The sequence below is a fragment of the Myotis davidii genome, unplaced genomic scaffold (genome assembly GCF_000327345.1).
Source record: "Myotis davidii unplaced genomic scaffold, ASM32734v1 scaffold226, whole genome shotgun sequence".
NCBI classification, from domain to species: Eukaryota; Metazoa; Chordata; class Mammalia; order Chiroptera; family Vespertilionidae; genus Myotis; species Myotis davidii.
Window position 1 is genome coordinate 725,555 of NW_006297224.1, and position 18,326 is coordinate 743,880.

Below are 18,326 nucleotides of genomic sequence, written 5' to 3' on the forward strand. Positions count from 1 at the left end.
ACATCCCTGTTTGGACTCCACTGCTCCCCATTGTTCTCATGAGGAAACGAGCATGGCCCACTGAGCCCACAGGACGGTACTATCAGTACTTTGTACTAACCTGAGTACGAAGGCGGGAAATGTACTCTGCTGGTGGACTCTGGACCATGATGGTGATCATTCTGATCAGACGTTTTGATCCCGCACGCCCTGCAGCCTCAGGGAGTGTGCTCTGCCTCTTCTGCAGCACCTGACATGACTAAGAGGATAGATGCAAATCTAAGGTGTTCTAGAAACTTAACTTCATTTTATTTATGAGCTGAACTTCTATTTCAAACTCTCATTCTGCCTTGTGGCAGAAACTTCATCTAAGCCGATGTGGAGTTCTATCCCCGACCCCTGAATAACAAGTGTGGGTTAGTTTAGAACAGCAAGGCTCTGTGCTTGGGCGGTTGTGCTAGTCATTAGGTAGTCACTACTGAAAAAGATTCCAGCTCTCTTCTTCCAAATATATAGGAAGCTTGTAATTCCCCACACACCTGAAGTGTGGCCACATGACTTGCTTTGGTAAATGAGATGAGAGAGCAAGTGTCATTTCCAGAAGGAAGTTTTAAGTGCCAGTTCGTGCTCCTCCCCACCCTTTTTAAAATTTATTTATTTATTTTTATTCCTCTGCCAACTTTCCAGACAGAGGTTACTCCAACAGGTCCCTGAGTGAGGACAGCACTGACCTAGCTCAGAGCTTTCCGCTCATCTGCAGTAGGCCTGTAGTGTGAATGAGAAATGAGGCTTTGTTACTGAGCCACTTAGGCTGGTTTTGTTGTTGTTTCTGTTACCTCACAATATTCTGGTCTACCTACAGGTGATGGCATCCATCCAAAATGTCCTCATTCCCACCTTGTCTTCAACTTGTCAATCTGTGGGGGGCATTGAGAAAGGCACCCAGGGTAAGACTAGTGGGGTGAGACCCAACCTGGGTTCAGCAACCTTGGTACTTGAGCTCTGGCTAGGAAAGAACTCAGAGCCAAGACTCAAACTATAAGAGAACATTTATTTAGAATATCAAAGAGGTATAAAAGAAGTAATTTGTAGAAGAAATGGGCTGAGGAAACAAGTTATGGAGGCAAAGGAAGGTCAAGGTGATGCACTTGATGGAGTGGGGAGGAGAATGGGAAGGACAAGGTGTAGCCTTGCTCCTGGGAGAGCCGCTAGGTCCTCCCCTCCTAAGGGTTTTAAGGGTGTTGTCTTTATGGACAGTCCCAGGGGGGAAAGCTCCATAGACCAGTAGTTCTCAACCTTGGCTGCACATTAGAATCACCTGGGAATCTTTTTAAGAGGATGAGGCCCAGAAATCGGGATTTTAAAAAGATTCCCAGGTGATTTTAATGTGCAGCCAAGGTTGAGAACCACTGCTGTAGACCATTAAGCAACTTTCCAGTTGTGTCCTTTCAGGGTTGGGGTCTCCACTGATTGATTGGTTAGCACCAGGGCAGGGGGTCATTATTCATTGCAGCTGGTTCTGAGGTCAGCTGCGCGTCTGATGTTGCTGCTTCTCTGGGCCTGGAGCTGAAAACCAAATGAGGCTTAGATGTTATCTCTAGGGAAGAAAGGTCCAAACCGCTTGACCATCAATATGCTAAAGGAGGAAAGGTCACCCTGGGGATGAGGTCTCACCCTACAATTGACCATTGCTAGGCATCCAGGGCTGTCCACCTGGTGACCTCCTTGCTCTGCTCATGTCTGTCTAACTGCCTATACCACAAATCGACACCCGCCCCCCGCCCCCCAATCTCTTATGCCTGTTTGGTGTTTCCCAATCCCCATCTGCTGGACGCTTACAACTCAAAAGCCAAGAATTGCCCCCTGTTTGTCTCTGAATTCTGTTAGAGCCCTTCATCCTTGAAGGCAATGAATGAGAATACCCCAGGTTGTCTGCATGGAGTGGAGACCAAGGAAATGACCAAGGTGCTGGTGATCTCAATTGATATTTCAAAATATCCTTCTGTACATGTGTTCTGCCCAATTATGAAGCTGAGAATTAATAAGAGCCTCACTCAGAGGAACCCAGTGTGTGACTATTTTAAGCCACTGTACAATCTCAATGGCCCCATCGTCGTATGCTTTTGTACAATTGCTTTTCTTGCAAAAGTCAGTGTGAAAGGTGAGGTAACAAAGTGAGGTCCATAAGCCACACCACTCACCACCTGATAACTTTCATTTTTCTAATCTAGGCAAACCACCACATTCTCGGTGTTGGTGCAGCAAGGAACAGACCTACCCCCACGCCTCACCTCTTTATCTGGCCTTGCAAGGCAAACAAATCGTGGAGCTAGATGGCGGGCAGGTTGGCCTGGCCTGATCCTTTCCGGGGGGGCCGGGAGTCAGTGTCCGGAAGAGTGGAATGCGGGGAGGGACCAGGGAGCTGGAGGGGAACCGCGCGGGGCGGTCAGGAGGGGAGGGGTCAGGGGCAGGGCTGGAATGATAGGGGGTGGCCTGCCAAACATGATTTCATAGGGAGTAAAGCCCAGGGTGTATGGGGAGTTCCTTACCCGGTAAAGGGCATATGGTAGGAGAGCCACCCAGTCCCCGCCAGTCTCCATGGTTAATTTGGTAAGGGTCTCTTTTAGAGTTCTATTCATTCTCTCTACCTGACCTGAACTCTGGGGCCTATAAGCACAATGTAATTTCCAATTTGCCCCAATAGCCCTGCTTACTACCTGTGTCACCTGTGAAATAAAGGCTGGCCCGTTGTCCGACCCTATCATAGCAGGAAAACCATACCTGGGTAAGATGTCTTCCAGCAGCTTCTTGGCCACCGTCTGAGCTGTTTCATGCTTGGTTGGGTATGCCTCTACCCAGCCAGAGAAGGTATCTACAAATACTAAAAGATATTTATAACCATACTTCCCTGGTTTAATTTCAGTGAAGTCGACTTCCCATTGTGCTCCTGGTTTGGTGCCTCTGAGCCTGGTCCCTTTTTCATTTGATCCAACCCTCGCGTTCGTGAGTTGACAGGTCTTGCAGGCAGACACAACCTGATCTATCTTGGTATCGGGGCCAGGAGCGGGGCCTGGCTCCACGGCCCCGGGGGGAGGCCTGGCAGAGCCGCTGCTTGGTCCGCACCCAGAAGTGTCCAGTCGGTAAACAGAGTGAAGGACACACCGTCCCGAGCCCTGCTCTTTGTCTCCACGGGCCCAAGCCCCTTAAAACCACCCCTGTGCACACAGTGCAAGCCCCTTCCCCAACAATTTTTTTGTTAAAAACGTTTCTTTTTCAGACTAATTTTTTTATTTTGGTTCTATATAGTATTTTTGATGCTGGTTATGAAAACAGTTTGTAACTCGTCTTCCTATAAACCATATTTTTTTACCATATTTTCTTAATATACTCGTCGACGACTGAAAAAGAACATTTTGTGAAAACGAGTATACACGTTTCTGCAGGGGAAGGGGTTAATACAGTTCCTCATGTTGTGGTGACCCCCAACCATAAAATTATTTTCGTTGCTACTTCATAACTGTAATTTTGTTACTGTTATGAATTTTAATGTAAATATCTGATATCCTATATGTGTTTTCCGATGGTCGCGACCCACAGGTTGAGAACCGCTGGCATTCATTCTTTCATTCAACAATTCCTGAGCACCCACTTTGAGCCAAGTGCCACAGGGCAAGCGCCTTAAAACCACCCCCTGTGCACAGGGCAAGCCGCACCATGAAGTCAAGGTTGCAGGGCCTCCAGCCCCATCCTGGCCTCAGCCTGACATTTGCCTGGCCAGTCAAGGACCCCGTGGGAGGCCCGTTTAGCATGCCCAAGTATTTAAAAGTCACACACTAACTGCTAAATGTGTTTTCTTCTCCTGCCCTGACAAGTAGTACTTCATAAAACCTGGAAGGTCATGTTTGAATTTACAACCCTCAGGCTCCTAGGAGTCCCCCACAGTGGAGAGCCAGCTGCTGACTGGAAGTTTTTCTTTTTCTTGCCACCTTCTGCTCACCACTCCGGCCTCTTCACCCCTCCTTCCCGCTGCTCTTCCGGAGGCTTGGCCCATAAACCTGTAGACACCCCATCCACATGCCCGCTCTGTCCTCTCACTCCCCACAGACAACTCCTCTTGGTCAGCCCCGGGATCCAGGGGTGCCCACTGCACAGCCAGGGGACTCCAGGGTCTCAGGTAAGGGCAGCGAGGTTTGGAAGGGGGAGGTGATTCCAGCCGAGCACTTCCCAGTATCCTAGTGGTCTCCTGCTCCCCTGGATGGGCAGAGCTGGGACGAGGCCCAGAGCACCGTGTTCCAAAGTGCAGGACCAGGCAGGGGCCCGTCCGGACCGTCTTCAAAGGCACTTCTGCTTCTGCAAATTTGGTTCCATCTGGTCAGGAGCCTGACTTGTGGCATGGCAGCCCAATTGTGAAAGGAGGCCTGGTTGAGTTCTCCAGAGTTAAACACGAATCAGGAAGGGAGATAGAGAAGAACAACCTATCATAAATGCTGGGGATTGTTCAGTAGGAAGGAGGCCCCCAAATCCAGCATGGAAGCAGCACTGTGTCACTAAGTAGGTGAGCTCGAGCAACCCAGTCCAGCTTGCAGTGTTCCTTTTCAAAGCTGTTCCTCTCAGCAGTAGAGGAGGGCCAGCTATGAATTGGGTACTGCTCTAGGCACGAGCAGGAGCTCTGGAGGTCCCCATGGAAGAAGTAGAGAAGGACTAAAAAGCCAGGAGAGAAGGCCTGTGTTTCCAGAAGGAGAGCATGATCCAGATGGCCCCTGCGTTCAGTTCAGACGATTAGGAGCTCTGAGGTGCGAATAGTGTTAGTGGAGTGGCAGGAACAGGGGCAGGAAGCCTGGTTAATGACACAGGTTGAAAAGTGAACTCGGCAACTTAGAGCACGCTCAAAGGGTGTGTCATACACAGGCCAAAGGACTAATGAGACCCATCTGCGCAGACACTGCCATGAAGCCCTGGCATCTTTTTACACAATTTTGCCTGAGGCCTTAGACTTTTAATTAAGCGCCTGTCATGGGTAGGATGGCAGCTTTATGAGTATACTACAGCAAGCGCATATATTATTTTACTGGAAGGTTTATCAGCAATTCTGTCACCACCATCTCCAGGTCACTCCCCCCACCCCCACAACCCTCCACCCCCAAATACAGGTTTCAAAGTCTATCAGCGTATCAGCTGCAAGTCATTTTTGTACTTAGGAGACAGCATGCACATGAGAAACGATAATGGATATCACAGCCATCTAAAGGTGGCAGCGAGATGGAAACGGTATTCCAAAGAAAAGGGTATTACACTGAGATTCAGTCATCAAAGTAATTTCCCAGAAAACTGGCATAGGAGGCTATTTATGGAGAATCCACGTTGACACATAGCAGTAGGAATATCAGATTCGAAAAAGAATGAGGACGGCTGGAAAAATGTGGGTGGAGGCTGATAGGAAACATATAAAACTTATCTTAATAATCTGGTGTTTGGTTTGCTTGTTCCTTATAACAGCAAACATAAGAGATTTCTGTGTATGGGCGGTATGATGACAATACAGGCGAATCAGCATACTTAAAAGAGTGAGCAGGCCTCTGAATGCCAGCTTCCAGTGAGATAACACGTCCAAAAGAGCCCTCTTGCTGTATGGTTCTGTCCTTTTGTTCTTCACATACCATCCCATGTTCAGGCAGCATGAATTATCGTGCGGAATTATAGGATGCCACTATAAGAAATGGAAAAATGCTATCATATGTGTGTATGGGCAGCTGCACCTTAGCTGCCTCTTCGGTGCGGTGGGTAGGAGGAGACGGGGGTAGGTTCTGGGTTCTTTTCCTAACCTAATTTATTTCTGAGGAACAATGGGGAGAAGCTGAAGGTGGCACCGTGTGTCAGATTCCTCTGGCTCCTGCTGCCATCTTACAAACTTCGCAGCCTCTAGGTATGGGCGGCAATGATTTTGGAATGACTCTGACTTGCCCTTTTGGTGGTGACAGCAATGTTTCTGGCAGCAAATCTGAAAAAGAAACAAATCGAGGGAAGAGGGAGAAAACGCAGCCTGCATTTCCGGACGTCTCCTTGTTTTGACTTAGCCGTAACTCCGGAGAGCTGACAGACCATCCCAGTTGCCTCTAAGCACCAGCAGTTCTCTTTTCTGGTGTTTTAAAAATAGCTCCCAAATTAGAAGGAAATGCAGGGGTCCTCACTTGTTTTGACTGATGCACGACCCAGTAATTATCAAATGTTCTTCGCAGGAACATTGTCTTAAGCAATCCAAAGAGGAGGAATGCGCTGTCACTGGCAATGTTGAAATCTCTCCAAAGGGACATTCTTCGTGAAGCTGAAAGCACAGATCTGAAAGTCATTATCATTTCAGGTACTTCTCTGATAGCCCTCCTCAGGGAGCTGCAGACTCCTCTCAAAATTCTTTTGTTGACTGGGGCAGTCCCTCAGTTGATGGGAGAATTGTTTGGAAGATCCTTTACAAGAACATTCATTATGAAAAACTATTCTGTATTTGGAGGGCTTGGTCCTAACACTTACTTTTTTTCGTTGTTGACATTGTTTTTCCTTAACACTGTTAACTGGAAATTATAGCAAAGATTACTGTGCAGAGAAAGTATCTTTCCATTTTGTCAGATACATAGCATTCCCATTGAAATCAGATAATTGGTTTCCTCATGGACCGGATGAGTTTAATCACTGATCCTTTGGGTAGCCTAGCAAGTCGATGGGACCAGGTTGCTCAAGCATTTGATTGGTTTATCTGTTCCTACCAAACTTTCAGCCAATATCTGCAATCTTCTTCAGTTTGCTCATTTCTTTCCTTGCTCTTCTCCAGTAAAAGTTGTTAATGAATTATCTAGTGATGATGGTGATGGTCTAAGTAATATCAGTGTCAGCATTTTAAAGCATCCATAGAAAAATAAAATGGATGATACCCTGTGATATACTTTTGTTGCTATAGAAATTAAGGGTTAGTATTTCTAGAGGCAGATACTCAGAATGTTACCTTATCTATGGTTGAATATAAGTTTTCAACTGTTGAAAAGAAATAGGACAGATATCGTTCGTCAGCCACGGGGATGTTACCCAGGCAAAGACAGTTAACTTCCAGACAACACAACACAATTCCCTCACTTGTTTAAAGGGAATAATATTGCCCATCAGAAGAGTCACAGCAAAAGGAAAATATGAGAAAGTGTTACCAGCGTATCAGTGGAATTGCATTTTGTTGTTATTAATCTTAACAATAACAATAAAACCACATCCGTAGGTCCCATGTTAAAAATAAAGAGGTTCTCGCCCTAGCTGGTTTGGCTCAGTGGATAGAGCGTCGGCCTGCGGACTGAAGGGTCCCGGGTTCCATTCCGGTCAAGGGCACGTGCCAAGGTTTTATGCTCGATCCCCCGAAGGGGGGGTGTAGGAAGCAGCTGAGCAATGATTCTCTCTCATCATTGGTGTTTCTGTCTCTCTCCCTTTCCCTGTCTCTCTTTAATCAATAAAAAAATATATTTTTTAAAAATAAAGAGGTTCTCTTTACCCTCTGACCTTCCTGATTGCAGCCTGCACGGATGGCCATTATCTGTAGACTAAATGACAGGGTCGCCGCAGAAGACACAGTGGATTTTGATGGACCTACATGAGTCAAAACTTTAGGCCAGATAAAGTCCAAAAACAAAACTGTGAGACTGGAGGGACAACTCTGAAAGAAGTCATCCATCTGCTTTGGTTACTGCATGTGTAATTGCACGTGTTCATTGGTTTCCACCACAGACCTTTTAGAGTACAGATGCCTCACGTTGAATTGTCATCACAAAATACTGGCTTAATTTTTCCAGTTAACTGGAATTACTCTTAGCAAATTGGGCCATTACCTTTCTGTGTCCACAGCAGTGATACAATTGTTCATTAGAATTATTTAATTGACAAATAAATGACCTTCCCAGTTCTGCTGTTTACACCTTTTTATTTTATTTTCCCAATTGGAACCATTTGCAGCTGAGGGACCTGTATTTTCTTCCGGGCATGATTTAAAGGAACTGACGGATGAGCAAGGTCCAGAATATCACACTGAAGTATTTCAAACCTGTTCTGAGGTAAGCCAGAGGACAACTTGCATTGCAAACCTGAAAATGTTAATTACACACATTAAATATTGGATTAGGCTTCTAGTTTACAGGTAAGGTTTTATCTGTGAGACCTAACCAACTGCAGAACTGCCAAAACCTCTGTGGCCATTGGTGAGTCCTTCATCCATGCAACAATTTGGTTTAGACTTTTAAAAAGCAACCATAGTTTGATATGTGATATGCCAAAGATAGCGAAATATGTGTTGGTATTGATAGCTGCCATCTCCAGCATCATGGGTATGTCTTGGTATATATGTCTTAAGAGGTAAAGGGTAGAAATGTACATCTTTATAAAGAAAGAACCTAAGATTATAATTTAATATTTTACCTAAAACAGTTCTGTTAATGGGAAAGAGAGACCATTCATAAATGGAATAACGGTAACCATTTTAAAATTCTGGAGACTTATGAGGGGAACTGGGTATCACATGAGCAAGTTTTTGGCTGCTCTCTACCAATAGCACTGTTTTAGGAATTTTATTTATTACTAGAGGCTCCATGCATGAAATTCGTGAAGAGTAGGCCTTCCTTCTCCTGCCTGCCAGCACCAGCTTCCTTCTGGCACCGGGGACCCTGGCTTCCCTCTGGTCGCCAGCAGGCTTCTGGGACCTGGGCTTCCCTCGCAGGCCCGCCTTTGTCCAGAAGGCCATTCCAAAGGACATCTGGTCTAATTAGCATATTATGCTTTTATTATTATAGATTATCATTTTTAAAAATAGGTTTTTATTGCTTTCAGAGAGGAAGGGAGAGGGAGAGAGATAACATCAATGATCAGGGTGAATTATTGGCTGCCTCCTGCACACCCCACACTGTGGATCGAGCCCACAACCTGGGCATGTACTCTGATCGGGAATCCAACCGTGACCTCCTGGTTCATAGGTGGACACTCAACCACTGAACCACACTGGCTGGGCTTTTATTTATTTAGATGACAGGGTGTTCCCTGCCATTTTAATAGAATTGAGAGGATATTCATGGTGGTAATTTGAGAATTACTAGAGAACATGCCTTCCAGTCCCTTTTCCATCTTAATTTTTCAAGGAAATTCCAAATACCAGTGTCAGACCTTTAACACTGGAGCTCCACACGGGCTCAGTGAGAACAGAACCATTCCGCAGAGAGAGAATCAGCTTTGTTCTTTTGTGGGGCTGCTGAGGAAGCCGTCGGAGAGGAGGGGACCGCAGCCTCGAAGAGGCCAGGGGCTGGGAGTCAGGCAGATGTGTGTTCAGACCCCACAGCCACCACGTGTGGATCTTGTGGCCTTAGGCCAGTTCCTTCCCCCTGAGCCTGTGTCTCGGTTGTAACTAGTGTTCCTTCCTCCTGGGCTTCTCAGGAGTCAGATGGCACAGTCTGGGCCACAGTCAATATTCAATGCAAGTTCTCTCTGTGCCTGCTTCTGTCCTTTTTCCATGGAATCTGATGGGGATGAAAAGTGCTCTGAAAGCAGTGAAGTCATATGAAATAAACATGAACGTTGCACCTCACCCTTGGATGGGTGTGAACTGGTTATGTTTCCTCCTTCAGGTCATGATGCTGATCCAGAAGCATCCGGTCCCCGTGATCGCCATGGTGAACGGCTTGGCCACCGCTGCTGGCTGTCAGCTGGTTGCCAGCTGTGACATCGCCGTGGCCAGTGACAAGTCCTCATTTGCCACTCCAGGTGTGAACCTCGGGCTCTTCTGCTCCACCCCCGGGGTGGCCTTGGGGAGAGCAGTGCCAAGAAAGGTAATCTGACCCCCTGCAGCCTCCTCTCTAGTTGAACCCTCATGTGCACTGGAGGGTTGGTTCCAAATTCGCTTGTTAAAGTCCCATTTGAATCAGGATGTTCTGCACGAAGCATAGCTGGCTGGATGTGCTGCAGTGTTGCTTCTAACGCCTCTTGTCCAGGGGGGAATGCGCAGCTTCTCACAGGGCACTTCACGTCGTGAATCATGCATTTCGCTGTTGCCTACCCCTCTATGTGGCCAGCTAGGTTTTTGGATCTTTTTGTTTGTTTTCATAAAGGCACACATTTTTTGTACTCTTATTTGAAATGCAGTTGAGACAGTTTTGTTGCACTCAAAAGGTGTCCATAACATGTAATAGTATGGTGACATGCCAGTACCAAGAAGCTAGGATGTGAGTGTCGCTGGCTGATGGATTGCTGACAGCCTGTCGTATTCTAGAAAGGACTGAAGTAGCTGCTACACTGAGTGTGTCAGCTTTACGATGCTTGTATTTCAGGAGCATGGAACATCTTGAGCTCGGCATGTTGAAGCTGCCCCAAGGGCCATATGTAAATGTTGTTTCGTCCTTGCTAAATCCATTTTCTTTACAAAGCTTTCTCCCTTCCTATAAGACATAAAACAATATTTATTGAACATCTTGTGAGTAGAAACCAGCGGCTTCCTTATTCTAAAAAAATATATATCTTCATTCTCAATTGGAAATTTGTTTTTAAAAATGGTGGGCGGGGGGAGGTGTCATATCATAGGTGTCATATACATTGTCGTATAGCAAGTAGGAAACTAAATTGCTTTCTAGGATATCATGTCCATTTAGCATCTACAAAGTCAGCAGTTCTTCATATGCCTGAGGCACAAAAGAAATGAGACCCAGGCGAAATCAAGCCACAGGGACGGAGACGTTTAGGGAAGCACTCCTTTCTTTCACGCTGCTTCCTCATTAGTTTTTACAGAGGTGTGTGCTTTTGCCAATGTTCTGAATAGAGATACCTACCAGCACACACACACACACACACACACACACACACACACACGAAAACTGGCTGAACATGGGCCCCACAACTACAGTAAGTGGCCGGCCAAACACAGAGCTTGCTGAAATGTGCTCAGCCCAAGGGGTGGTTTCATCCTGTCAGGTTACACACTGACTTTAAGTGTGGGGTGTGTGTGTGTGTTCCCTACTTTGTGCCAGTGCATTAAATTAAAATGCGTTCATTAAAAACATTGTCAGAGCTTATTAATTAACTATCTTATAATTGTGCAAATCAACTCACAAGGCCTTTTGCATACTAAAGGGTGGTTGTCTGGTTAGCCTATCTGCAACTGTTCATCTTCAACCATGTTAAGGCATTTCAAACCTGTAAATCATGATTGTCCTGTCAGGATAAGAATCCGTTCTCTCTTAAAACAAACTTTTAGAAATCAAGGCTTATCATTGAGTCCTAAAAACGTAAACATTATATCATAATTGTTAAATTTAAATTAGTTTTTGAGAAGAAAGAGAAGGAAAATGTGGCAAAAACAGGACTTCAGTTCCCACAAAGCCCAATTCTCAGAACCACGTTGCATAATTGTCCAGCAGGAGAGATTAAAGGGCAGGGTGTTGTAAGACCAAAGTACTTTGTCCTCCCACAGAAAGTTCTGGCATTGTCAGGCCCACTCAGAAGACGGGAGAGGATCTCCAGTATTGTCCCATTCGGATCCCTGCTCTGTGCTCCTCCTGTGATCCCAGAAGGCCTGTGAATCACTAGTCAGGGGTAGCATTCTTGTTTTGAAGTCTTCAGAGTTTTTTCCAGTTGTAACATGTCCCTGCATGTGGGGCTACTTGGAGGCATAAGGCAGAGATATGGTTTCAGGAGTATTAATGACGTGAAATCACAGTACTGATAAAGGGAATTTAGTGGGGTGAAAAGCCTGTTGGCACTCAAGGCCTTTGCCAGGTTTCGGGACTGCAGATCTTACCTGGGCGGCCCCCTTTAGGAGGAAAACTGGGGATTCATAAAGATCTAAACCTGAACAAAACACACCTACCCATTGTCATTGCTTGATTGCACCCACAGGAACACATTCACACACAGGCCTGTAAACTGTGTGGATGTTGGGCACGTGCCCTCCTGCACAGCCACAGGGAAGCAAGCAGGTGCTTTTGCAAACTGACCTAATTGGGAAACGGGGCCTTTTTCAGGCGGCTTAGGCCACACATATGGGTCACCAGTACCCTCTGCTGGTCGCCATGGAAAACTGCTTAGCTGTCTGTGCCAGAGACCAGGGCTGCAGCTGGCCCATTGGGAGCAGAAATGATGGCCTGGAGCCCTTGTGTTCAAGCCAGACTGAGCCTGGGCATGAATAATTTTCCACGATTGTAAAGTGTTTCTCTCCTCTGGTGTGAGTTAAATAATGTGTCTTCATTGCACCATATAAACAACGTGCCTAGTGCAGCTGCTCCCTTTGCCTATCTGAGCTGGCCTTGTTCAGAAATGTGGAGCTGGCGCCACAGCGGGCAGCACCCCTGTGGAGCACATGAAAGATCCGAACCCCCTCCTTCCAAACCAGTCATTTCTCTGCAGTAGGAACACTTGCTGCCACCTGTTTGCCCACGGTAACTTGTGTGTCTGTAGAATCTGATTTCTCAGTTGTCTAATTAGAACAGAGTAGAACTTCCAAGCTGGAAGGAGAGTTAAGGCATTGACCCTCAGCTGGTGTGCAGTTAGTTCACCAGAGCCTGGAGAAATGCAGGTCTCAGCCCCTCAGATCGACTGCATCAAAATCTGCACTCTGTCAGTGATTCCTGTGGCTGTCAGGGGTGCCTTAGTGCCTTTGAGAACATGCTTCCTAATTTACTTATTTCTCAGGTTGCCCAGCCAATTAAATTAGCCCGGTGATCCTGTCAGCTTCATTCCCCTCTGAGTCCTCCAGCATCCCAGCCCCTCCACTGCCACCAGCTGGTTCTTGTCATCGGTGTGACTAGAGGGGATCTGGAAGACTGCTCTGCTTTCTGGGGCCATGATCCCTAAAACACAGCATTAGAGATTCATACATGTTTATAGCTGGAATAAGCATGTGAATAATAGCCACTGCACTTATTAGTGCTACTGAGTGCCCAGCACTGTAGGATAAGCTGTATACATTGTCTCTAATCTTGACCATTCTGCAGGAGATGGTGTTCTTACTCCTGTTTTTCAGGTAAGGAAACAGACTCAGATGGGTTGAATTGTTCCCTTAAGATCTGTGGTTAGTAAGTGGCCTCAGGGACATCCAGACACAAGCTCCACCACCCTAGGAGTGAGTGTTGGCTCCAGTCCTTTTTATTGTTTCTAATGCAAATAGCCCAGGAGGAGGAAGTAGTAAATCACCAACTTGTTAGGGGGGCCCAAAAAGTACCCCTAAAATGAACAAGAGTTTATTAGGGAAAAGGAGTTATTTTCTTCTCTCTCACCTGAAGTTTCAGGGGCCCACTGGATAGTAAACAGTAAATAAAGATTGTTGCTTGTGCACTATAAAATAAACAGGCTTTCTATTTCTTAGGGAATGCCACTCCATCACCTAATCTGCCTGGGTAAAGTCCCCATAAATCAACACAGTGCCAAACGGTATTACCCCACTAGGCAGGTGAGGAAACTGAGGCCCAGAAAGAGGCATAAGCTAAGCGTGGATGACTTAGGAAGCTAAAGGTAGGCCAGAAACTCTGTCCAGGCCTCTGGCCCTGACCCTATTCCAGTCAAAATGTCTTTCACGAGTAGCTTTAAACCTGTTAAGACCTCCTTGGTCTTCTGGACAGAGAAGTGTCAGGATAGCAGAAGCATAATCTAGTCTCGATTTTAAAACCATCTAAATCAGTGGTTCTAAACCGGGGGCTGCCCTGGCCGGTGTGCTTCAGTTAGGGTGTCATCCTGTGCATCAGAAGGTGACAGATTCATTCCCAGTCAGGGCACATCCCCAGGTACGATCCCTGGTCGGGAAACAACCAAACAATGTTTCTCTCTCTCTCTCTCTCTCTCTCTCTCTCTCTCTTCCCTCTCTTTCTCCCTCTCCCTCTTCCCCTTCCTCTCTCTAAAATCAATTAAAAAGTAAATAAATAAAATAAAATAAGAAATTTTGGCCCCAGGGACATTTGGTAATGCCTGCCGCTATTTCTGATCATCACAAATTGGGAGTCGGGGATACTACTGGCACCCAGTGGACAGAGGCCAGGGATGCTACCCTGCGCAGGACAAAACCACACAACAAAACATTCTCTGGTCCAAAAGATACGATGGCACCGAGACTGAGAAGCTAGATCTAAATGCTCTCTCACTGGAAGTTTCCAGGGCCCACTGCATAGAAACTTAAACAGTAAGCAGAGTGTGCTGATGCACTGTGTCTTATATATAGTATAAACTGTTCCCATTATCTCTCACTGCATAACCACTATTCTTAGTGACTCAGAACAGCAGCAATTTGTTTAGCTCATGAATCTGCAATTCGGACAGGGCTCAAGGTCAGTGAGGAAAGCTGATCTCTGCTTCACAGTGTCTGTGGCCTCAGCTAGGAGACTTCAAGGTGGGGGAGTGACAGCTGGGGACCATCAGCGTAAGGCATGTTCACTGACTGCTGAGGCTGCCTCTCAGCGGGGACTCAGAGGCACTTAGTGCAGCCTCTGGGCGGTGTGGCTTGGGCTTCCTCAGAGCAGGGCAGCTGGGTTCTCAGTCTGCATTGCCAAGGGCAAGAGCCAGATGGAAGCCGTATCCCCTTTTGACCTAGCCTTTAAAGAACTATAGTGCCACTTTGGCTGTACTGTCTGCCTTCATCCGTTCATTCATTAAATCATTCATTGATGACTATTTAATAGGTTGTCTGCCACATGCAAGGCATTCTTCTGATGCTGGAGACACAGAAATGAACAGAACACTAAAGAGAAAACTCGTCCTGGCCAGTGTAGCTCAGTGGTTAGATGTCGACCCATGCACCAAAGAGTCGTGGGTTCGATTCCCAGTCCAGGACACGTACCTGGGTTGCAGGTTCATTGCCCAACCCCGGTCGGAGGCGACCAATGGATGTGTCTTTCTCACATCAATGTGTTGCCCTGCTGCCGCCCCCCACCACCACCACCACCTTCCACTCTAGCTAAAAGCAATGGAAAAATGGCCTTAGCCAGTTTGGCTCAGTGGATAGACCGTCGGCCTGTAGACCAAAGTATTCCAGGTTTGATTCTTGTCAAGGACACGTACCTCGGTTGCATGCACCTCCCTGTCCCGGGACCTGGTCAGAACTCATGCAGGAAGCAACCAATCGATGTATTTCTTTCACATTTTTCTCTGTCTTTCCATCTTTCTTCCACTATCTCTAAAAATCAATGGAAAAATATCCTCAGGTGAGGATTTAAAACAGAACACCAACCTCAGTCAAGGTTAGCCTGAGAGCATGATAAAGTGAGAACAAGCAAGCCCCTTTCTTTAAAAAAAATAAAAGCCTAATAATATGCTAAGTGTCCAACCCTTCATTCGATCTTTCAATCAGTTGCTATGACATGCACTGACCACCGGGGGGCAGACCCTCTGACTGGTAGTTAGCTTGCTGCTGGGGTCCAGCCGATAGGGATTGGGCAAGATAGGCCAGACACTCCCTGGAGCCCTCCCACGGTCCCTCCCCAGCCCCAATTGTGCACAGGTGGAGTCCCTCAGAGTGGCCTGCACCCTCTCGCAATCTGGGACCCCTTGGGAGATGTCGGAGAGCCGGTTTCAGCCTGATCCCCACAGGCCAGGCTGAGGGACCCCACTAGTGCACAGATCCGTGCACTGGGCCTCTAGTAAATAAATAAAAGCAATGGAAAATTAATCCTCAGGGTAGGATTAACAACGACAACAAACAACAAAATAACCTCTGCCCTAGTTAAATTTACATGCCAGCAAAGGAGATAATCTAATCTATAATAATAAAAGCATAATATGCTAATTAGACCAGACAGCCGAACAACCTTCTGGACGTCCTTCCAGATGAAGCTGGGGCTGTCAGGGCCAAGCCCCTTGCATGAATTTCGTGCACCGGACCTCTAGTAAACAGATAAACATGTACAGTATATGGTTTGTTAAATGATGAAAGTACAAAGGATTAAAATAGAGCCAGAAATGGGGTAGTGCTGAGGTTGGATCACAATTGTAAAAGGCTGGTATTGTCATAGAATACCTCGCTGATGAGGTGACATGTGAGCAGAGACCTAAAGGAGATGAGGGAACAGGCCGTGAGGCTATCTGGGGACACAGCATTGCAGTCCAAGGGAACAGCAAGTATAGGACTGAGGTGACAGCACACTTGGTGTGTTCAAGGAACAGCAAAGATGCCAGCTGGGCCGCAGGAGAGGGAGCAAGGGGAGAGGGAGAGGAGAGGCACGGTGTTTCTTGTGCATCTGGGAGCCCTTTTTCTAAATCACATTTTAGTTTCAAAAAGCTCAGCTTTGTAGAATTACAGAATCGGGGCACAGTATGGCAGGCGGACAGAACTGAGGAAACTGTAGAGTGAGAAAGGTGTATTCCCCCTTTCTGCCGGCCTCGGAAATCTGAGGGGAGAGGATTGTGGAAAGGGCATTCTCTCCTTATAAGTTAACATCATGCTGGGCCCCTCCATCTGTCCCTAGATGTTCCTTTCATCCCCCTCCTTCTCTGGGAGACGAGGCTGCTCTTTCAACTCAGGCTGAGGTGGTGGCTTCTCTGAACATCCCTTTCTTCTGGAAAATAACCACTCACTGCACTGGCTTGTGCAAGGCGACGGGCCTCGCTCTGCGGTGTTTTTAGTTTCATCCCATCAGATGTGGCCGCTGTCCTGTGCGTGGCCCTTGAAAGAGGCAGCTCAAATCTCCTGCCTCTGCAGGGCAGGGAGTTCAGCTGCTAGATTGACCAAGAAACCAAGGGAGATACTTAAATCTCTAGAATCAGAACCTCCTTCTTCTTGCTCCTGGAAAGATCCAGTCTGTTCCTGAGAACTGGCCCAGGTTGTCAGGAAGTCAGGACACCAGCCATCTCCGCAGAGTGAAATGGAGAGGGTGGGACCTAGGTGGCAGGGTCAGGAGGAAAGTGCCTTAATAGCTGCCCATGTTTCCTCCCCCAGGTCGCCTTAGAAATGCTTTTCACCGGGGAACCCATATCCGCTCAGGAGGCCTTGCTCCATGGGCTGCTCAGTAGAGTGGTGCCGGAAGAGCAGCTGGAGGAAGAGACCATGAGAATCGCAAGGAAGATCGCCTCCTTGAGCCGTCCTGTGGTGTCTTTGGGCAAGGCTGCCTTCTACAAGCAAGTGCACCAGGACCTTAGAACGGCCTACCACCTGGCCTCCCAGACCATGGTGGACAATGTGGCCCTGCAAGATGGGCAGGAGGGAATCAAGGCCTTCATCCAGAAGAGAAAGCCCGTCTGGTCACACTGAGCCGGCCTTAACAGAGGGATGGAGGGAGTGTGACCCAGTGAGCAGCACTCAGGATGCTCCCCGCCCCCCCAGCCACCACTGCTGCCTCATGACAGGAACAGCAGACAGACTGCTTCCGTACCATTAGTCATGGTCCCACTGCATGGGGTCTATATTCAAAGCCATGGTTCCTGGGAAAAGGATGAAACCGAGATTCAAAGGAGATGCTAATTTAAGGGTAGTGAGCACCTGTGCTGGGTCAGCTGTGGTAATAAGCCTGGATTTTGATAAACTTCTTCACGGGACCTTAAGTGTGGGACACCCCGACATGGGAGAAGTTGACGATAAAATGAATCATGAAAGAAGGATGCCAACCTGCTTCTGTTATCAGAAATGTCCCGTACGGTGGCGGTAGTTCTGGTTGCCCAGACACACGAACCATTTCCAGTCTCCATGGGGTAGTCTCCACATTGCACATCTTCATGGTTCTATTGAGAAAGAATCATGCCTATGGCTTTGGAATAATCTTACATGACTTTAAAATATTAAGTATTTAGAGAGACTGGTATTTTATCTTCTTAACCAGAATATAAGCTTTTGAGGAAAAAAATAAATGAATTCATTCTTTGTATGCCTGTGCTACGGACACAGAGTAGGTGCCTGATGTTTCTGTAGTGAATGTCCTGGCCGTTGGAGCGACTGTGAAACCGGGACCCTGGGCACAACCTGAGGATAAAAACATCAGGATAGGTGGGAAGGATGCAGAACACACGTTCTACCCACTAAAAATCCCCTGCTCTGGACATGCTTCCAAACTCTGCTCAGCCTCTGGTGAGAATCCACAGTAGCATCAGGCAGTTGAGTTCCCAGCTGTGCAGGGCTTGGCTTAGGACCTAAACATGCTACTTTCTGGCTTCTGGTTCAGTCTGGCCCAAGAAATGTTCTAAATCTCCTGTCCTCAAGCTTGCCCAGCTTATCTTTTTTTTTTTTTAATATATTTTATTGATTTTTTACAGAGAAGAAGGGAGAGGAATAGAGAGGTAGAAACATTGATCAGCCGCCTCCAGCACCGCTCCCCCAAAAAAACTGGGGATGTGCCCGCAACCAAGGTACATGCCCTTGACCGGAATCGAACCTG

General features: G+C 47.0%; 1 protein-coding gene across 1 annotated transcript; it reads left to right on the plus strand.

The window, feature by feature from the left end:
• Positions 1–1,887: 1,887 nt before the first annotated feature.
• LOC102753813 (enoyl-CoA hydratase domain-containing protein 3, mitochondrial) lies at positions 1,888–17,831 on the plus strand. Its single transcript, XM_006773021.2, has 7 exons — positions 1,888–2,140; positions 2,211–2,323; positions 4,041–4,153; positions 6,216–6,337; positions 7,963–8,060; positions 9,618–9,818; positions 16,898–17,831. The coding sequence occupies exons 1-7, from the start codon at positions 1,888–1,890 to the stop codon at positions 17,207–17,209; spliced, it is 1,212 nt and encodes a 403-aa protein (XP_006773084.1). The 3' UTR covers positions 17,210–17,831.
• The last annotated feature ends 495 nt before the right edge of the window (positions 17,832–18,326 follow it).